General features: G+C 43.6%; 2 protein-coding genes across 4 annotated transcripts in view; both read left to right on the top strand.

Moving 5' to 3' along the window:
- Positions 1-17,020, top strand: part of BTK (Bruton tyrosine kinase) — a 31,976-nt gene extending 14,956 nt beyond the window's left edge. For all 3 annotated transcript variants that reach the window (XM_045470860.1, XM_045470861.1, XM_045470859.1), the window contains exons 6-19: positions 4,978-5,106; positions 5,419-5,486; positions 6,425-6,612; positions 7,039-7,101; positions 7,678-7,732; positions 8,011-8,090; positions 8,249-8,376; positions 9,183-9,257; positions 9,732-9,903; positions 10,424-10,640; positions 11,908-11,972; positions 12,784-12,902; positions 13,420-13,577; positions 16,519-17,020. In XM_045470860.1, coding sequence (XP_045326816.1) covers positions 4,978-5,106; positions 5,419-5,486; positions 6,425-6,612; positions 7,039-7,101; positions 7,678-7,732; positions 8,011-8,090; positions 8,249-8,376; positions 9,183-9,257; positions 9,732-9,903; positions 10,424-10,640; positions 11,908-11,972; positions 12,784-12,902; positions 13,420-13,577; positions 16,519-16,590 — 1,589 coding nt within the window. In that variant the 3' untranslated portion in view covers positions 16,591-17,020. The remainder of the gene's footprint in view (positions 1-4,977; positions 5,107-5,418; positions 5,487-6,424; positions 6,613-7,038; positions 7,102-7,677; positions 7,733-8,010; positions 8,091-8,248; positions 8,377-9,182; positions 9,258-9,731; positions 9,904-10,423; positions 10,641-11,907; positions 11,973-12,783; positions 12,903-13,419; positions 13,578-16,518) is intronic.
- Positions 17,021-17,640: 620 nt separating this feature from the next.
- Positions 17,641-20,516, top strand: TIMM8A (translocase of inner mitochondrial membrane 8A). The gene is made up of 2 exons (XM_045470862.1): positions 17,641-17,859; positions 19,437-20,516. Exons 1-2 carry the CDS (start codon positions 17,728-17,730, stop codon positions 19,596-19,598), a joined length of 294 nt encoding a protein of 97 aa, XP_045326818.1. The 5' UTR covers positions 17,641-17,727; the 3' UTR covers positions 19,599-20,516.
- The last annotated feature ends 971 nt before the right edge of the window (positions 20,517-21,487 follow it).

Below are 21,487 nucleotides of genomic sequence, written 5' to 3'. Positions count from 1 at the left end.
GAAACAGGAAGGATGGCAGACTGATAACAGCATGGTTGGGTTATTGCACGACAGCCCTTTTTGTTAACATTTAGATTCTGATATTCGGTGGCTCACCATACCACCCTTATTCACTCCCTTGAGTGCAAGTCTGATTGGCCAAAATAAAAATCACCAAATCTTTCAAGCTGAAAGAGGAGAGGAGAAAGGAAGAAAGGGGTCATTTATTGTATTCTTGCTATGTGCCATACACCAAGCTAGGTACCTTATATTTATTGTCTCATTTAATTCTCACAGCAACCGTGGGTTAAAACAACAATAATAGGGGTGCCTGGGTGGCTCAGTCGGTTAAGTGTCCAACTCTTGGTTTCGGCTCAGGTCATGATTTTGCAGTTCATGAGTTTGAGCCCTGAATCGGGCTCTGTGCTGGCAGCTCAGAGCCTGCTTAGGAATCTTTCTCTCCCTCCTTTTCTCTGCCCCTCCCTGGCGTGTGCTGTCTCTCTCTCTCTCAAAACAAATAAATAACTAAATAAATAAACTTTAAAAATAAAAAAATAACAACGCTTAATAAGCACTTATTATGTACCAGGCTCTGTGCCAAGTGCTTCAAATGTACTAGCTTTTAATTCTCACGATAAGTTTATGAAGTATGTATTATTCCCCTATTTATAGATGAGGGAACTGAGGTTCAAAGAGGTTCAGTAACCTGCTCATGGTCACATTCATGGGCACACTTGATGGTAAAGCCTGGATTTTTACCATATCCCTAGGTCTGAATGATTCCAGAGCCTAAGTTTAGTACATAGTTTCATGCTGGTTTGTTCTCAAGCCCAGAAGTTATACCTGTAGTTAGCTGCAAGATATTCTAGAGTAAGGCCATGTTGAGATGGCAAATTGGTGATATCTTATACCACAAAGTCCAGTTCTTGGGATTTTTTGAGGGGGCATGTTTTGAGGTAAGAGGCCTGCTTTAGCCCTAGGGGTACAAAATGAGCACACAGAAGGCATATATGTTTGTATTTCTTTGGTTTCTCTCCACAGTGCCTAATACAGTGACTTGAATGCAGAAAGGGACCAATGGTTATGCTCACTGATTTTTCTGTAAGAGTATACAACCACCACTAACTAGGGCTCCATGTTGATGGACAGCTAGGAGTTAGTTTGGAAATAGGGGAAAGTGGGACATACTGAGCAAGAACCAGACGAGAAAAAAAAAGTGACACATGCAAGTTAGTAACTCCCTTACACTTAAACTACTAATTTCAAAACCAGTCATAAGTTAGCCTAACAAATATTTACTGAGTGTCCACTATATTCAAGGTATTAGCAACGACTGAATATCCAGTGTGTGGGGCGCCTGGGTAGCTCAGTCTGTTAAGGGTCTGACTCTTGATTTTGGCTCAGGTCATGATCTCACAGTTTGCGAGATTGAGCCCGGTGTTGGGCTCTACACTGGCACTGCAGAGTCTGCTTGGGATTGTTTCTCTCTCCCTCTCTCTCTGCCCATCTCCTGTTTGAGCTCTCTCTCTTTCTCTCTCCTCTCTGTCTCTCTCTCAAAATAAATAAATAATCATTAAGAAAATAAAAAAAAGAATATCCAGCTTGTAAACTTGGCTTATTAACTCAAATGGCAAACTTATAATGCTGATTATGCACTACTATTAAAGTTCATTAGGTAAGTAAAACTACAACAACAGTAAAAATAAAGCCAAAACAAATAGAAAACACTACCATTTGAGTTGGGTTATTAGTGTGGATAGGTAGTGTGGGAAGGTAAAATTTTGCCTTTTCTTCTCTTGTGTTTCTGAAGGCACTTCATTTCCAGTTGTTCTACACCTGGGTGTATGTCTTCTTGAACCTGCTTGGGCTGACAATATGACCCAAAAAAGTAGGCAACTTGCAACAAAATACCATAGTTGCTGGGGGATTTAGGTGCAAGTCGTAACAATACCAAGACAGCCCCAGGTTCTGCAATGCCAATTGTGAGATAATCTAGGAGGCATAAAGTCCTACTCTAGGGATAAGTTATCCCACTGTAGGATAAAATGCAGCAGTTGAAAATCACAGGCATGAGAAGGAGACTTCATCTGAGTACTGGCTACCTCTGCAGGGTTATTGGCTATTAAAGTGCCTGAGGGAGCCTTCTGAGGTCCTGGATCAGAATGGTGGTTAAATGGTTGTAGACAAATGTGGCTAGTTGTATATCTTAGATTGCACACTTCATTATGTGTAAGTTATACCTCCATTTAAAAGTAGGGCTTCAGGTACCCCATATCCAGCTGCCTTCTTTTTTCAGTGGCACTTTCCATGCAGAGGTTGTATCCCTGAGGACTTGGGCTCTCTCCTTCCATTTCCTTGAACACAACAGTAGGCACTTTAATGTTATAGCACCACAGATATGTGTCTACATTCACTCTAGAATATTGGTTTGGACAAGCTCAATAGATCCTCTCCTAATTGCAACTTCAAAAATAAGCAAAAGTCCTGACCTCACCAAAAATGAAAGAAAGAGTGGCATTGACAAAACTGCGACAACTAATATAGGGAGGAAGAACTCATTCATAATGAAACAGAATTTTAGACATTATCCTGATAAATATGAACATGAGAGACCAGCCCATCAAGTACTTGGAGAAAGTGCACCAACCATTAGTGCTTCCCAGACAGAGCTGGCCCTATGCATTGGTGAAGTAGTCTTTCCTGGCCCTCTCACTTGGACACTGCATTAGTTCAGGCTGTAATAAAAAATACCATAGACCAGGTGGCTTAAACAAAAAACGTTGATTTATCACCATTCTGGAATCTGGGGAGTCCAAGATCAATATGCCAGTGGATTTGGTTTCTGGTGAGAACCCTCTGCCTGGCTTGCAGAATGGCCACTTTCTCCCTCTGTTTTCCTATGGCAGAGAGAGACAGAATCTCTCTCTCTTGTCTCTTCTTATAAGGACACTAATCCCATCATGAGGACTCCATTCTTATGACCTAATTACCTCCCTAAGCCTCCATCTCCTAATACTATCGCATTGAGTGGCTTCATCACATGAATTTCAAGGCAGGGGGGACATAAACATTTAGTCCATAACAGACGAATGTTTTTGAAATTCCCTCCTAGGTAGCTGGAAATACCAGTTCTGCATTAGCCAGCAAGAGAAAGGGTGTCATCTTCAAGGGACCCTGTAAGAGGCAGGCATTATTTAGGAAAGTAGGGTGAGTTCTTAATGAGTCTTCTGTATGGAGAGAGGGCAGAAAGCATTATGTGCCTTCATCCGCATATTAGCATAGCTTCGTTTTGTAGAGCAGCCAGTTATTGGTTAAGAATTCTGGTCTGCCAGTGTGCAGGCCTGCACCAGAGGGCCTTCAAATCCCTGGGTGAAGAGTAATGGTGGGAGGAGAGAGGGGCAGAGAATGGAGGTAGTGAGAGTGATCAGTCCTGGCTGACATTTGGAATGTTGTTCAGAATTGCCAGTGCCTGGTAATAATAAAAGACAGACTTTTGGTTGGTTTTACTAGTGTTTAAAATTCTCTAGAGACAATGCAGCCCCTTAGCTTGCACCTCCATCTGACTAGGTCCCACCACCCTGTACCTGGTACGATGGTGAAGAGGAGTGCTGAGAAAGTAAAGGATGAGATTAAGCAGGGAACAGTGGTTAGAAGTCCTCCAATCCATGTTTAGAAAAGCATCACAATAGTACTTTAAAAAAAACAGCACTTTTGTTAATTTGCCTGTGAAATGCACCTGGCCACCAGAAGCTTCTAGGCTTCCCTTAAAGTCTTAAGTGAATGAATGGAGTGAGACTAGCAAGCTCTTAAGGACTTGAGTTGGTCTCTACAGAGGAAAAATTTCCCTTGTTTTTTTAAAATTTTTTAATATTTATATAGTTTTGAGACAGAGAGAGACAGAGCATGAGCAGGGAAGGGGCAGAGAGAGAGGGAGACACAGAATCTGAAGCAGGCTCCAGGCTCTGAGCTGTCAGCACAGAGCCTGACGCGGGGCTCGAACTCGTCAACTGCAAGATCATGACCTGAGCTGAAGTTGGACGTTCAACCAGCTGAGCCACCCAGGCATCCCTGCCTTGTTTTTATCTTAAAAAAAAAGTTACATGGGCTTCTCCTTAGCAGTAAAGGCTGAAATGTGCAAGTCCTCAAATGTGCATATTTTTAGACCAGCCAAAGTCTTTTTGTCCCAATGATAGCTATTGTCAATTATTTCAGTTGTCTTGGCTCTATCTATTATCTGACAACTTGATCCCATGGATGACTTATCTAATTGACTTCATGCTCAGGTTCTTGAGATGCCACAGTATTAAAAACAGTAATACCAATTCCTCCTATCTGCAAACCACTCTATTCTTTGCAAAGTACTTTGGCTTCTGGGAGACATTTTGAACCTCATGACTCTGTGAAGGAAATGGAGGTGCTGTGTTTATCTCCCACAATGAGCTGAACCCACCTTGGTGGCCCTAGGAAGACCGGAACCATGTTTATTCTAGAGGCAGAATCACTTCATTTGCTCCTGAGCTCCATTCTATTGTCTATTCTATGAACATGGAAAGCCTGATGCAGATAATCTCACTAAAGTAGGTATCTCTAAAAGACCACTCAGGTAGCTGGGACACTGGCATGTTGAGAACTGGAATGAGTTTGGCATGGGCTTATTGTTTCCTGTATCTGGAAAAGAACACCATAATCAACACGTTGCCTTACAGGAATATTGTAATGGTTACTGGGAAAACAGAGAACATATATATTTTGTTGTTGTTCTTGGGCTCTGGACACATAGATATTCTTACCACAGTAGTCAGGAGACAGTCATCATGAGAGACCACTGAAGAGGACTGCACAAGAACTCTCCAGGGACAGGGATATGAGCCAACTGGTCCTGAGGAAGGGGCAGTTGTTTGGAGCTCACCACTAACCTTAGTCAAAGAGGAAAACATGCAAATGGTGGATTCTTTGGAATTTCAGATGTGATCTCTTTCTCTCTCTCTCCCATTACAGTAATCCGGTACAACAGTGATCTGGCACAGAAATACCATCCTTGCTTCTGGATCGATGGGCAGTATCTCTGCTGCTCTCAGACAGCCAAAAATGCTATGGGCTGCCAAATTTTGGAGAATAGGAATGGAAGTAAGAGATCTGATCAATATAATTTCTCCCTCTTTTGACCCTATCCACCACCCTTTCAAGGGTCTGTCAAACCCAGGTTTGTACATTTTGCCCACTGCACAAAGGGGCCTGGGAGAGGGGTTTAGCTGGGGCCGAAATCCTGCTGGCACTCTGCTGTCCAAGCTGTGCAACCTGGTACAGGGCTGTACGCACTTAGGCTTTTTATAACTTTCCTAAAGGTAATGTATACAAAAGCTAAGTTCCTAATCAAATCTGTCCCTGGGCCCTTTCCTAAGATGCATTCTATATCAAAACTGGTTTCTTACTTTGTAGGTTTAAAACCTGGGAGTTCTCACCGAAAGACGAAAAAGCCCCTTCCTCCCACACCTGAGGAGGACCAGGTATACAGGGAAATTGGTGCTGCTACTGTTTAAATAGAAACTTACAGGGGCACCTGGGTAGCTCAGTCGGTAGAGCATGTGACTCTTGATCTTGGGGTCATGAGTTCAAGCCCCATGTTGGGTGTAGAGATTAATTTAAAAATAAAATTAAAAATTAAAAAAAGAGAAACTTACAGTCACACCCTGAAAGCACACTAGTCTTAGAACTCCCAGGGGACTTAGTAATGTTAATTGGTGTTCTTGAGGAAACATGGGATTTGTCCTAATTAGGACTTCCTATTCAGTGGTAAGATAGAGGGCTATTGCAAAGCTCTTGGTAATGATTTAATCCAATCACCTCTTTAAAACAAAACAAAGCCTGATATTTTTAAGTGAAAAATATTTTCAAACATAGAGTTGTAAGAATTTAACAGTGAAAACCCATATACCCAATACTTGATCCTACCGCTAGTATATTATTATTGATTTTTTGGTTACTTTTTGAAATCTAAAAACCTCTTTCTCATATTTTATGAGTAAGCAGGGCTGGAGTTATTATGCTCATTTTACAAACAAGGAAACTAAGATTTGGAGCCACTTAGTAGATCCATGTACTTGTTTAATGCCAAGGTTTCTAGATCATGACTGTTCATGGTTTTTGTCTGGGAAGTTTTAAAAATACTGGTGCCTGGGTCCCATCCCCAGATATGTTGACACTATTGATATAGGAAACATCCTATGATTATTAGCCACTCTCTAGATGATTCTGATGTGCACTCCAGGCTGAGAAGCCAGCATAGATACTTGAAAACTGGTTGAATAAATGCTGAATACACATTTTTTTTTATTCCTGATTTAGGTTAGACTGGTGTCTCTAGTAAGCCTGAGAGTTGGGGGAGAAGAGGAGAGGGCTTGATATCTAGCCAAAATCCCCTACTTTTTCCTCCTCAACTACACAGATCTTGAAAAAGCCTCTGCCCCCTGAGCCAACAGCAGCACCTGCCTCTACAAGTGAGCTGAAAAAGGTTGTAGCCCTTTATGATTATATGCCAATGAATGCAAATGATCTACAGCTACGAAAGGGTGATGAGTATTTTATCCTGGAGGAGAGCAACTTACCCTGGTGGAGAGCACGGGATAAAAATGGGTGAGTCCACTCCAGCCCTTCTGGAGCCTTGTGCCCACCTTCTCCACACACATGCAAAATCTTGCAGCATGATTCCCCCGTTCAGTATCCCAATCAGAAGTTGTTCTTCCCACACCAAAGTGACTATGCTGTCCTGCCAAGTACTTCCCAGAGTGCAGCTCTACTTGTGGCCACCTCTCGGAGCCTACAAGGTATGGCCCATATGTTGTCATGTGCATATAATCAGCGCTGCACGTGCAGAAGCTACACACTTCACTGGCTTAGCCATGCATCAGTGACATGATCCTCTTTGAGGGAGGAATGTGGTTTATATACCTCCATTTGAGATCTGTTCTGAGCCGGGGGATACAGGCATATGAACCTGTATCTCCCGCCCCTGCCAGGATGGGAAGTACTGGATGATATACCACACTGTCTCCTCTACAGGCAGGAAGGCTACATCCCTAGTAACTATGTCACCGAAGCAGAAGACTCCATAGAAATGTATGAGTGAGTATGCTTATGTTCCCAGCACACAGTCTTCCCAGACGAATGGAATATAATGTATACATTCTTATACTTTCAGTAAAATTTTTATTTTAAGATACTTACTAAAGCCACTGCCAACTGGGTCAAATGATGCCACCACCCTAAGTCAGTGGGTATGTCTTACCCTCACCCCAAACACTCTTTTCTTATGAGAGCTGGAGAGGTCATCACACAACCTCACCCACCCAAATTCAGAAGAACCACTCAAAGAAAAGTATTTGACAATTTGATTAAGAAAGGGTGAAAACGTCAAACCTCTGTTGTTTTCCTTTCTCCCTAATCATGTAAATGGATTATCCTTGAATGTCCTGTCCCTAATCCCTTCCTTGAACCCCTTTGCCTTTTGTCCTGTGCTCTTCATTTCCAACCAGTCTTTGGGAAAGGGATGCTGTGTGCTATGCACATGATAGGTACTCAATAAATAGGAGTTGATTGAACTGACTGAACCACTGGCATAGACGAGCCGTGAAAAGTGCTCTAACCTCTAAGCTGCTAACCCTGTGGCCTAAGAGCCACTGAAGCATTCTCCCTTTACAGGTGGTATTCTAAACACATGACTCGGAGTCAAGCTGAGCAACTGCTAAAGCAAGAGGTAAGTGTGTGACCACAGGCAAATGGCATTCTCCTTGCACAACAAGTGAGGGCTTGCTTCTATCTGTCACCTCAAGGCAAGGCAGTGTCAAGGCTGTCATTTTATTGGGGGGGGGGTCTCAATTACACTTTTCAGTATCAAAAGCAATGAGGCTGCAGCTCAAACATGGAACTTGGCAGTAAAATCAAGGCTTCAGTTTTCTCTTAGGTTTGGGCAGGTGGGATGCAGGTGTGAGCACCACTTCCTCCTTAAAGTCAGCTTCTTTTTCATTGTTTCAGGGGAAAGAAGGAGGTTTCATTGTCAGAGACTCCAGCAAAGCAGGAAAATATACTGTGTCTGTGTTTGCTAAATCTACAGGGTGAGCATTACTGTTCCAAGGCCCTGGGGACAAAGGGGAGAGGTTCTTTAATAGTGTGCCTCTCCTACTACCTGTGTGCCTTAAACTCAAAATTCACTTTACTTTGGGTCCTGCTGACCTTTGTTCTCAAGTTGCTGACTCAGCACCCACTTCCTTAGGGACTCTCAAGGGGTGATACGCCATTATGTTGTGTGTTCCACACCTCAGAGCCAGTATTACCTGGCTGAGAAGCACCTTTTCAGCACCATCCCTGAACTCATTAACTACCATCAGCATAACTCTGCAGGTGAGTATCAGGGGTACCAGAGAAGAAGGGTGTGACAAGAATCAGTAGAAGCAATTCAGGACAAAGTGGTGAGGGGACAAAAAGCCTCACAAAGCAGTGCAAATTAGCTGTGAAAGAAAACCCTTATGATGCTGGGTAGAGGTCAAGTAAAGAGGCAGTCAAAGGCAGACTTTACACCCAGTACAGACTGACTTCTTATTTGGTGACTGAATCTCAGTGGTAAGGAAAGACATAGAAGATACTGGTAACTAATAAATCAGCAAGTATTCATTGAGTTCCTATTGTGTCCTCAGCAGTTTTCTTGATACTGGAGGAGAACACAGTAAAGTTATTAGTCAAGGTCCTTGCCCTCAAAGAACATACAGATTAGAAAATATCAGAAGACAGTTTCTAAGTCTGGTAGGCATTTGAAAAACTGGGAGATTGGTGAGGGCATGAATACATTGAGAAGACTTGCTGCTGTCTGCTATCCCCATGCAAGGCAGTGTCAAGGCTATAATTTTATGGGGTCCCAATTACACTTTTCAGTATCAAAAGCAGAAGTAGAATGTGAGCTAAGCCTGGGCTTGGAGGCAGGGATATATTTAGTTGGGGAGTCTATTTCAATTAGTATTTATCTCTTTTTTTCTGAAAATCCTTTTGTGAAAGGAGAAACTTCCAGAAAAATTTGGGCTCGTGAAGATCTTCTGGGATTCAAAATGTACCAGAAAGATAAATATCAGAAGTGTAAGGCTTTAAGCGAGGGTGTGTATGACATCCCACCTCCTACACTGCACCAGCAGCATGACCCTCTTTGTATGTTTCAGGACTCATATCTAGGCTCAAATATCCAGTGTCTCAACAAAACAAGAATGCACCTTCCACTGCAGGCCTGGGCTATGGTAACTTCTTATTTCTCTAGGGTAGGGTGGACTGATCAGTTGCAAGGACCACCCTTGGCAGACTCAATTAGACCTTGCAGCACATTGTTCTGCACCAGCTGCCTCAAGGACGATTAAAACAAAGCCAAACAAGTTATTTAATAATTCTTCTTGCCCTGGTGGCTCCTACTGGGACTCCAAAAACAGATTCATAAAGGGATTATTTTTTAATTGTGGTAAAAAAAAATAACCATAAAGGAATTTTAACAGATTGTCTAGTTTCTCCTTCATGGCTAATTGGCACCTAAAATTCCAATTCCTTCAACCAGTAACCACCCTGTCCCTGAGATTTTCCCAGGCAAAGAGACATTAGTACTCCTGAACATTTCCTTTTTACCACTTGCCTATTACTACCCCTAGTAGAGATTCTTATCTATTGTAGGAATTATACATACATGACTCCCAAAGAATCGTATCAAGGCTTTGTTGTTATAGGATCATGGGAAATCGATCCAAAGGACCTGACCTTCTTAAAGGAGCTGGGGACTGGACAATTTGGGGTAGTGAAATATGGGAAATGGAGAGGCCAGTATGATGTGGCCATCAAGATGATCAAAGAAGGCTCCATGTCCGAGGATGAGTTCATTGAAGAAGCCAAAGTCATGATGTGAGTTACAGCCCAAACTCAATTCTCAATCCAGTTGCTGGAGTCTAGGAATTACCAGGACTGTTTCCACTGTGGCTTAAGGTGACTTAGAGTAGGAGAGATTTGGGACCAGGGCCTGAGGTCAATCTTTGATTGGTGGGAATACTAACTGCTGAGGTAATCATTTATTTATCTTAGATATTGGTTGATAATAGTGTTGATCACAGGGTTGTACCATCTCAGTAGCATTTAAGGATAAATGTGAAAAATGAAAATTTCAAAAGGAAGACTGATTCTGATTACCCTTATTATTCAGTTAGCCCTGGGCTTATTTTCTGTTCTATTGACAGGCTTCAAATCCCTTTCTACTCTCACATATTAGGCATATTTGTGGTTTAGGGTGGGAAGGAGGAAAGTCAACTTGTTATCATGGTCCCTTACCTGATACTCTACTTCCAGGCCAACTCTTTTCCTCTCCAGCCCCTTTCTGATTAGTATGCAGAGCCAGAAAGGGAGGACTGGTTTGTTGCCTCTCCTGTAGGAATCTTTCCCATGAGAAGCTGGTACAGTTGTACGGCGTCTGTACCAAGCAGCGCCCCATCTTCATCATCACTGAGTACATGGCCAATGGCTGCCTCCTGAACTACCTGAGGGAAATGCGCCACCGCCTCCAGACTCAGCAGCTGCTGGAGATGTGCAAGGATGTCTGTGAAGCCATGGAATACCTGGAGTCAAAGCAATTTCTTCACCGAGACCTGGTAGGACCTCAGAAGGATTGGCCTGGGACCAAGGACTGAGGGGGTGAAAGTAGCAGAGGAATATATATAGTACATGGATGAGGAGGGTTGCTGGAATCATCATTTCAGTTTTATCTAGAAGGCATTAAGAGTTAGGTGAACCTATGCTCCAGTGGGCAACCAGTCAAGGATCTCTAGCCCCAACACAAGTTCTGCCATGGTGGTAGCTAGAGCTGTCACTCACTCGCATCCCCTACCACAGCAAGTAAAAATGGTGGGGTCCTTCAGGACAGAAGGGCAACCCTGCTTCCCATTGGGGCTGCTCCTGGCACAGAACCTCATTTGGTTACATCAGAGTACATTTGTACATTTGGGTGCATTTGTTCTTTTATAAAAAAAAAAATGTTGTAGGTTACTTAGCAAACACTTAAAAACACATTTAAAAAAAAAACTGAGGGCACCTGGGTGGCTCAATGGATTAAGCATCTGACTCTTGATTTCATCTCAGGTCATGATTTCACGGCTTGGGCGTTCAAACCCCACATCAGGCTCTGTGCTGAGAGCGCGGAGCCTTTTTGGGATTCTCTCCCCGCCCCCTGCCCCTACCCTGCTTGTGCTCGCTCTCTCTCTCTCTCTCTCTCTCAAAATAAATAAATAAACATAAAAAGTGTTTTCATTAAAAATAAAAACTGAATTTCCAGCTTGTCTTGAAAATCTTGACCATCTTGAAACACCAGGCCCATTCTCACAGACCATGCTAACAGTCAACTGGTGCTGAGGAACAGCTGCCTCCTTCAGACCAACTGCATGCTTTGCATTTTCCTGCAATCTACCCTCCCCACTTCACTCTCTCATTTTGCCTGTGCCTGCCTGGCCTCTAGAGGCATCAGAGTTTGTGCCACTGCTTATTTCAGGGAGGCCAAGGCTCAAATTGTCTTAGCCCACTGGCAGAAAAGCAAACCAAACAAAACAAACTTGCCTTCTGTTTTCCCTAATTCTCTCAACATTTTGGTAGAGGAAGGGGTGTCATGGAATCATCACTGTGAATGGAATCATTCTGCATGCCCTCAATGTTTTACTTATGTCTACATAGCAGGTTGCTTTAGATGTATGGGAAATGTATCCAAGTTTCTCAGTGGCAACAGCTGACTCCTGCTGGGTGGGAAAGTGTCTCTGGAGTGAAAGAGATGAAGCTTCCCTGGCTTCATTCCCCTGGTGGGCAGAAGCTTTGTGCCTTTGTGACCTGTATGTCAGGGCCAGAGTCTCACTGGTAATTGTTGTGCTACAGGCAGCCCGAAACTGTTTGGTAAATGATCAAGGAGTTGTTAAAGTATCTGACTTCGGCCTGTCCAGGTAAGTGTATCTTTTTCATCTTTCCCTCTACAAGTAAAATAAGGGTGCTTGGGTGACTCAATCATTCAAAGTGTCTGACACTGGCTGAGGTCATGATCTTGAAGTTCGTGAGTTCAAGCCCCGCGTTGGGCTCTGTGCTGACACCTCGGAGCCTGGAACCTGCTTCAGATTCTGTCTCCCTCTGTCTCTGCCCCCTCCCCTGTTCCGTCTCTCTCTCTCTCTCTCTCTCTCTCTCTCTCAAAAAATGAGTTAACATTAAAAAAAGTAAAAGTAAAATTAGCACAGCACAAACATGAGGCAGCATTATTGTTTTTCATCCTCTCCCTTTCTTTTATCCCCCTCATTCTAGTCTTTCTGTTCCTTTTCTTTCTCTGAATTATTTAAGTCACTTCTTTTGTCCTTTGTATCCCTCTCCTCTCTTTTGTCATTCCCTCTTTCTTTAGCCAATTTCTCCAAATATGTTTTTTTTTTTTATTTGTTAATCCTGTTGTCTCTACTCCTGAGCCTCCTTCTTTACTAATTAGTCTAATTCCCACGGGCAACTACAGACTAGAAGGAAGGAGAAAAGACAAAGAAGGGCAGAGAAGAAGAAGGGAGTATTATTTCACTTCATACTTTCTGTAACCATATTATTAATCAAGAAAGCTAATTCAGATAAGAAAACAGGATTACATTAAAAATAACTTTTTAAAAACATACTGATTGGCCCATAGGCATGCATTTGTGCAGTTCATATGACTGTGCCAAGAAAGTTTAAGCACATGTCAAGCTCTCCAAATCCTAACAGTAACAAGTCTTGAACCATCCACAGGTATGTCCTGGATGATGAATACACAAGCTCAGTAGGCTCCAAATTTCCAGTCCGGTGGTCTCCACCAGAAGTCCTTATGTATAGCAAGTTCAGCAGCAAATCTGACATTTGGGCTTTTGGTGAGTGGATAAAATTATACAGATTATATAGCTCAAAGGAAGGGAAAGCAGTGGGGAAATTGCCACTTTGTAACCTGCACACAGAGGTTACTATTTGTTGTTTTCATTCTTCTAATCCTTAGGGAGTGCTTACTATTGTCAGGCACCACAGGGGTTCCTGGGGCTAAAAACAGTAAAATAGACATGGTTCCTGCCTTCTTAGAACTCACAATATATTGAGAGGAACAATTTATTCAGTATTCCACAGCTTCTGAATACTGATTATGTACCAAGGGACTCTACCAGACCCTATAATTACAAATAAGAAGCTGTCTCTTTCCTAGAGGAGCTAATAGTACAGTAAGACCCTGTTTACCCTCTAGAGTGGTCAGTACTACAGGAGAAGTTTGGACCAAATGCAAAATTCAAAGTGTGGGGAATCAGCTGCATCTAATATTTGACATTGATCTAGGAAGACTAGTGTCCCAACTACCTGAAGAGACTGCAAATCGACTTAATACATTTTTTCATTTTCTAGGGGTTTTGATGTGGGAAATTTACTCTCTGGGGAAGATGCCATATGAAAGATTTACTAACAGTGAAACAGCTGAACACATTGCCCAAGGTCTACGTCTCTATAGGCCTCATCTAGCTTCAGAGAGGGTATATAGCATCATGTACAGCTGCTGGCATGAGGTAAGTGTTTTGTTGGGACCTCTTAAGTGATTTCCTCAAGCTGTACTTTCCCATTTAGCCAGCCAGGCACCCAGTCCCCATGCTCCCTGGCCACATGGCGACTGGGCACACACCGATAGCTACACACATTCTTGGACCCAGCCTGTACCCCAGTCCTTTGATGGCCAGAGGCTTTCCCAGGCTCATCCAGTTTTCCCTAGAGTATCATTAACAGACTCCATTACCAACTCAGCTATAGGGAGAGGGGATGTTGTGGGCCCATGTCACCTAGCATAAGCAGGCAGTTAACGGTACTCAGGCAAATGTATGGACTCTTACAATGAAGAGAAAAGTCATTAAAATTTGTGTTGATTCCTTTGGAAGTCATTGGCTTTTTCTTCTACTTTACTAACTGCCAACCTTTTCTGGCTGTGGTCCTAAATGGCATTAAAAAAAAAAAAAATCCTGAAAGGAACTAAAATAGGCAGTCGTCATTTTTAATTTTTTTAAATGTTTATTTAGTGTTTTGAGAGAGCGAGAGAGAGAGCGAGAGAGAGAGAGCAAAGCAGGGGAGGGGGGGAGGGGGCAGAGAATCTGAAGCAGCCTCCATGCTGACAGCAGAGAGCCCAATGTGGGGCTCGAACTCAAGAACCACTGACCTAAGCTGAAGTCGGATGCTGAACCAACTGAGCCACCCAGGTGCCCCAGTAGTGGTCATTTTTTTTTTTAAATATAATGCATCATGGGGTATGTGGATAGTAGTGGTATTTTGAAAATAAGGAGCCTGTCCCACTATTACTAAAATGTTTTGGGGGCACCTGGATGGCTCAGTTGGTTAAGCGTCCAACTTCAGCTCAGGTCATGATCTCGTGGTCTGTGAGTTCCAGCCCCGCATCGGGCTCTGTGCTGACAGCTGAGAGCCTGGAGCCTGCTTCAGATTCTGTGTCTCCCTCTCTCTCTGCCCCTTCCCTGCTCATGCTCTGTCTCTCTCTGTCTCAAAAATAAAAATAAGGGGCGCCTGGGTGGCGCAGTCGGTTAAGCGTCCGACTTCAGCCAGGTCACGATCTCGCGGTCCGTGAATTCGAGCCCCGCATCAGGCTCTGGGCTGATGGCTCAGAGCCTGGAGCCTGTTTCTGATTCTGTGTCTCCCTCTCTCTCTGCCCCTCCCCCGTTCATGCTCTGTCTCTCTCTGTCCCAAAAATAAATAAACGTTGAAAAAAAAAATAAAAAATAAAATAAAATAAAATGTGTTGCTGCTCTCACCTTGAGTTTTTTCAGAGGTGCTTTCTCCACTTTTCAGTAGATCCTTGGCAACTTTAATTTGCCACCCTAAATCTCTAGTAGGAAATGAATGCTCGGCTTAGTTCTGTGCCACTAGAAACAGGAAAGGACAGTGTCCAACAAGCATATATGTGAATCTGGAGTCCTCTTGGTGGGGTGAAAAGTGGGTATCTGGATCAAAGCATGGTTCCTTTCCCTTCAACAAATGACTGAAGTCACAAAGGATGTATGGAGAAAGGGACACCATTTCCCTTCTCTCTCCTGCGCCATGCAGGTTTAAGGGAGATTGACAATGCTCCTTCCCAACTAGGACATCCTCATTCTGCTAGTTAACTGTTTCATACAGGTGCTTTCTGCAGAGCCTGTTTAAAGTAGTACTCATGAGGGGCACCTGGGTGGCTCAATCAGTTAAGCGTCTGACTCCTGATTTTGGCTCAGGTCATGATCTCATGGTTCCTTGGAGCAAGCCCCACATTGGGCTCTGTGCTGACATTGTGGAGCCTATTTGGGATTCTTTCTCTCCCTCTCTCTGCTCCCCACCCCCCACCCCTGCTCATGCCCTGTCGCTGTCTTTCTCTGTCTCTCTTTCTGTCTTTTTACCAAAATAAATAAACATTTAAAGAAAAGTAATACTCATGAAATTGGCATATCAGAATCCCTGAAGAACTCTTAAAACTGCAGATAACTGGGCCTTACTTTCAGAGATTCCAATTAGGTATGTCTGAAGCAGAACCCAGAAAGTCTTCCAAAAAAACTTTTTTTAATGTTTATTTTATTTTTGAGAGAGAGAGACAGATCACGAGTGGGAGAGGAGCAGAGAGGGAGACACAGAATCTGAAGCAGGCTCCAGGCTCTGAGCTATTAGCACAGTGCCCTATGAGGGGCTCAAACTCATGAGCCATGAGATCATGACCTGAGCCGAAGTTGGACACTGAACCGACTGAGCCACCCAGGTACCCCCCCACCCAGAAAAGTCTTTTTAAACATCCCTGGAAATTCTGATACTCAGCTAGGTTTAAGAACCACTGATTCAAAGGGACAAGAAATTGATGACTTTTTGGTTCTGATGGATTGAGACCTTTCTGGCATGAATATGCCCTGAATCATGAAATACCTCAGGGGTTTATGGACCATGGTGGTCACAAAGGGTCTTAGTCTAGAGGCCAGACAGTGGTAATAAAAATGTCCTAGGTGCTGAGGATCTCTGCCCACTGATGCAGCCCATGATCTTGAAATGTTAATTTCTTTGTAGAACTTTGTGGGATGATAGAAACCGTATTTAAAAGCTTACAATTTCAGTTCTGTCAAACATTTAAACTTGTTCAGTAGCCATTTTTCACTTGAGGATCCACAATAAGGATGCATTGATGTACAATTTTGTAATGAATTTACCCTTAGTTTAATCAGTGTTTGTGAGTTTAATTTGCGAATTGTCCCATCACATTAATAACCTGAGTTACTAAAGATGAAAAGTGCACAAAGACATTATGGAGCACTTCCATTTCTTTTCTTCTTTCTTTCTTTCTTTCTTTCTTTCTTTCTTTCTTTCGTGTGTAATTGACAGGTTATGCTATAGGGAATATAGTATACACTTGATAAACATTTGCTGCTTACTCAGTGCATTTCCCTTGAATTTTGGATTTTAGCCTGCTGTTACACTCTACTTTCTGTTTGGTTTTAGAAAGCAGAGGAACGTCCTACTTTCAAAATTCTTCTGAGCAACATCCTAGATGTCATGGATGAAGAATCCTGAGCTCACCAATAAGCTTCTTGGTTCTACCCCTCTCCTCCACAAGCCCCAATTTCATTTCTGAGGAAATCCCAGGTTTACAGGCACTGGGTCCTTTGTGCTCTTGCTGAATACACAAAGGCCCCTCTCTACATCTAGGAATGACTCTTTTCTATGATTCTCTGGGATAGTACCTTCTGAGCAAAAGCCAAGGAATTCTTGTGCCTGGTATTGTTCTCAGAGAAAATAATTTCCAGGAGTATTAAGACAGGACTGAATTTGGGATGGAAAGTTTGGAGGAGGGAGGGATGTAAATAGCCTGACAAGGGATCCAACAGCTCTTTGGGTAGGCATTAGAGCTTGGGGGGCGGGAGGCAGAATTTGGCAAGAATAAAATGGTGTCATAAAAATGGGAGGGCAGGGTGTTTTGATAAAATAAAATTACTGGAAAGCATGAAGGTTTCTTGCTACCTCGATTAATCACACAACCTCCCTGAAGCGCCCCATCTCAGTGTTGCAGAGAACTGTTGTGTGGCATTGGTTTGCCATATTCCTACTTTGAGAACTCGGCAAGATCCACGGCAATTAACTCCTCTGGCTCTTGGAAAATTCTGGCTCTAAATCAGAGATAAACTCACAAGCAAAGCACCAGTGCATGCAGCATTACCGGAATGAATCTGAAAGTTGGGGACAAATTCTGCAGGAGCCTCTTTCAAAACACCATCAAAGAACTGGGGCTCCAGGATCGCTAAGAGACGGGCCTAGCAGTCACAGCGGCAGGAAAAGCGCGGGCCAATTTGGAAGTGGGCAGGGCCAGGGATTGTCGGGCAGACCGAACCGGCCACCTGGTGTGAAGTAACTTCCTTTTTCACTTTTGACCGTTTCTCTTTGGAATAGCATCTCGACCGCAGCGCAACACCCGGCTACAAGCCTGGAGGCCTCCCAGCTGACGTAGGGAGCGGCCGCTGGGTCGCGAGCTGGAGCCGGGAGCGCAAGCGGCTGGGAGGAGCAGCGGGCGGGGGTAGGGGGCCACACGCCGGCGCATTGCAGTCACGGGGCGGGTCTGGAGGCGGTGGATTGTGGTTCCGGTTCCGTCGCGGAGACACGTGAAGGTCGGTGAGTTGCTGCGGAGTTCCTCTCGGCACGCGTGGCGGCGCTGGGATGGATGCCTCCTCGTCTTCGTCCGCGGCGGGTTTGGGCTCGGTGGACCCACAGCTGCAACATTTCATCGAGGTGGAGACTCAGAAGCAGCGCTTCCAGCAGCTGGTGCACCAGATGACGGAACTTTGTTGGGTGAGGAGCTGGGGCTGGGACCTAGCCACTGTCCCTGCTTTCCCCCTGCCCCTTCCGGGCGGGACTTGTCAGGACGTCCAAGATTTGGGGACGGGGAGGACCCGGTAGCATCTTGCCTTGGTTTCCTTCGGTTTCTCACACCAAGCGGGAGGGGTGAGAGGGTGACCCCGCTTCTCGGGGAATTCTCACGCCAGACCTCGGCTTTGTTGGTGCAGAGGACTGGGAATCACACTTGTCCCGAGCAGCACTTTTAGGCACCTGAGGTTGACGCTGCCTGGTGCTGGTCACCAATACTGAGCTCTTATTTTTGGAGCCCCGATTCCCAGGAAGCGAGTCTCCCATTCCTGGACTCCTCAGGGTTAACCTGGATTTCCCAGTTGCTTTAACCGTTGTCTGTGACAAATGAGTCGCTGTAGCCCACTAACTGTAAAAGTAGCGTCTCCCCCCCCCCCCCCCCCCCCCCCCCACACACACACTTAAATTTGCTTTTTTGTTGGGTTGTTGTGTAATACCAAGCTGTTTCGGGTCTCAATGTTGAGGAATTGAATATGCCTTGTGAGGGGACTTGGCAAAAGGGTGAAAGGCATTTGCAGCTTAGGATCAAAGTGTTCTCTACCTGCCAAGGACAGCATAACTTCCCTGCCTTGAGAAAAAAAATCTCATAGAATTCAGAGGCCAAGGATAATTTTCCTTGGAAGTGGAGAGTCTGACGCTTGTGTACACAGCAGAGAATAACTAATAAAATTCATTTGAAATAACTTGAACTATATACAGTTATTGGTTCCATAGTCCCTTTCACATAAACTTATGGTATTGTGGGACTCTGACCCCTAACAAATGCTTACTTGAGTCCTGTACTACTTGGTACTTTCATTCTTTAAAAAAAAAAAAAAACAAAAAACAAACAAAAAAAAAACAACTGTAATTCATTACATTTGGGCCAGGAGGAGGTGTGGTTGAGGATTCCTCTAAGAATCTGTAATTTGTGGGCCCTTTAGGAAAATTCATACAACTTTCCATTAATCTTGAGAGGATTCAAGAACTTCTGGCTTAAGTATACAAGGTTACAGCATCTTGGGTAATAGATGTCTTTTTTTGTTTGATAGGTTTCAGGGTGTCACTGCTGTGATTTATGCTTTCACCCCCCTTTTTTCCCCCTGGCAGTTAGTCTAAAGGCATTTAATGGTGGCAGCATTGTGGAGTTACAGCCAAATTCAGCCAAGGGTTACTTCACTTGTATTTTGCCCCTCCCCCCCCTTTTTTGCTCTGTAATAGCTCCACCATTTTCTGGCCCAATAATTTTGGGCAAAGTATCTCTCCCACTGCTTCCCTGTTTGTAAAATGAGGATTAATAATAGTATCTATTAGGTAGGATTGTTGTGAGAATTTAATGTAAGGCTGTAGATAACTGCTTGCCATACGCCAAATGAGAAATATTAACATAACAGATACTGGGTTTAGGTGAAATTTTTCCTATAAATAACAAGAAGTTACCCCCCCCCCCTTTTTTTACCCCAAGTTCTCTTTGTGATTCTGTATCTTGTCCTGTTTGTGATTCTGTATCTTGTCCCGAGCAGGAAAAGTGCATGGACAAGCCTGGGCCAAAGTTGGATAGTCGGGCTGAGGCCTGTTTTGTGAACTGCGTTGAGCGCTTCATTGATACAAGCCAGTTCATCTTGAATCGACTGGAACAGACCCAGAAAACCAAGCCAGTTTTCTCAGAAAGCCTTTCTGACTGATCTCAGCATTACCTCTTTGGAAAAGGAAGGTAGTCCAAGAAATGAAGAGCTGTTGATGGGATAGTTGAAGAAAAGGCTATGGGGGGATTGGCTCCCACCTTTGTCACTCTTGGGACATCCTGTCATCTGAGAATGAACAAAGACCAGTTTTGTGTGTATGTGTGTGTGTGTGTGTGTGTGTGTGTGCGCGCGTGCGCGCTTTGAGGGACATGTGTATTTGGCTGTGTTTTTTAATGCTAATCTTGTGAAAATAATTGACAGATGAATGGAAAACTCTACTAGATGCATATTACTGTATGTGGGACTGTGCTTTCTCAAAGTCCCATTAATTGCTCTCTATAATTTTGACAGTGGAACTGCTTTCTCTAATTTGATAGTGGGACCACATAGGTACAACCTGTCATTTGCATGGATTCATTTAGGATTTCTGGGGAGATTGTTATACATCTTTGTGTCTCTCAGAAAGGGCAGCAATGAGCAAAGGGTAATTTGCTACTTAACTGTAGGCCTCCTTATCTAGTGTTTTGACTATCAGTGTTGGAAAAAAATCGATGGGATATTCATACAATACACTTCAGCTTTCTAGATAATCTCCCCTATGCTGTGATTTACTTAAATATATAAAGGTATGGTCTCAAGGTAGTACAGGTAGCTTGAGTGTCTAGAGGCCTTTGGTTATAAAGGAATGTAGCCAGTGAGCATAATACTCATTACTAAACTGCCACAAGGAAGAAGCTTACTGACGCTGTATATCAGGGTTGAAAAAATTCAAAGAGTGCCTAAGTAGGTTGTAAAGATTTAGGCCAGTCAAGAACTAACAGCAGTTTCAGGTAGACGTGCATGTCTAATGTTAATCAGTATAGGTTCCATTGATTGCATCTTTTTAATCACTGAAATAAAAGCTTCTACAAAATTAAACTCTGATTGAGAAGGCTTTCTATTCTGGTTATCACTTGCACCCTGGAGAGATTTGGTGTAGTCTGGTTCCAAGACTGAAGGTTAATCAGTCCAGGTACCTCCTCTGTGCAAGGAACAGCATGGTATTCCAGGAATCTCTGACCTTTATGTGACAAAAAGAGAACCTTCAGATGAGATGAGATGGGGGAAATTTCACTGTTGACAGTCCATTCCTTGAGTGTAGTAGAAGAGGTTATATTGACTGGATTCCACACCCCCCCCCAACTTCAAATCCTAGTAGTATACTGGAGTGTAGACCTAAAGTGGAACTGCCTGTTGGGAGTCTTTGGTTCAAGTCCACAAAGGTTGGGGAAATACACATTTCTAGAAGCCTCAAGTCCTTTTAGCTTTCCACCATATATGTACTATAAGGAAATTTTTAAAAATCCTGATGAAAAAATTCAACAAAAGTTTTTCTTTTAAGTTTTATTTATTTATTTTGAGAGACAGCATGAGCAGGAGAGGAGCAGGGAGAGAGAGAGAAAGAGAATCCCAAGCAGGCTCCGCAGAGCCTGACATGGGGCTCAGTCTCACAAACTGAGATCATGATCTGAGCCGAAATCAACAGTTGGATGCTTAACAGACTGAGCCACCCAGGCACCCCCAACAAAAGTTTTAAGTGATTACTCTGTGCCAGATACTTTCTTGCCAGAGACTCAGGAGTACATAAAAAACAAAGGAGTGCCATGTAGAAAAAGCAGGGAATGTTTGTGGGGGTATTGTGATTTGACATAAGATGGTTAGAGAAGGCCTCTTTGGGAACATGGCATTTCAGCAGAGACCTGAAAGAATTAAGTGACCAAGCCATGTTGGTATCTGGGAAGAATATTTCAAGCAGAGGTTACAGAAAGTCCAAAGGCCCCAAGGTCAGAGCAGCATGCTGTGATGCTAAAGTAGACTAGTCAAAAGGTCAGTATGACTGGGGTGAAATG

Source organism: Leopardus geoffroyi, chromosome X (genome assembly GCF_018350155.1).
Source record: "Leopardus geoffroyi isolate Oge1 chromosome X, O.geoffroyi_Oge1_pat1.0, whole genome shotgun sequence".
Taxonomy (NCBI): domain Eukaryota; kingdom Metazoa; phylum Chordata; class Mammalia; order Carnivora; family Felidae; genus Leopardus; species Leopardus geoffroyi.
This window is presented reverse-complemented; position numbering and strand designations above follow the sequence as displayed.

What these genes read in the sequence shown, in the direction of transcription:
- TIMM8A (XM_045470862.1), top strand. Translation starts at nt 17,728, where the DNA reads ATGGATGCCTCCTCGTCTTCGTCCGCGGCGGGTTTGGGCTCGGTGGAC. An exon ending in AGATGACGGAACTTTGTTGG is followed by an intron (nt 17,860 to 19,436) that starts GTGAGGAGCTGG and finishes TGTCCCGAGCAG; the next exon opens with GAAAAGTGCATGGACAAGCC.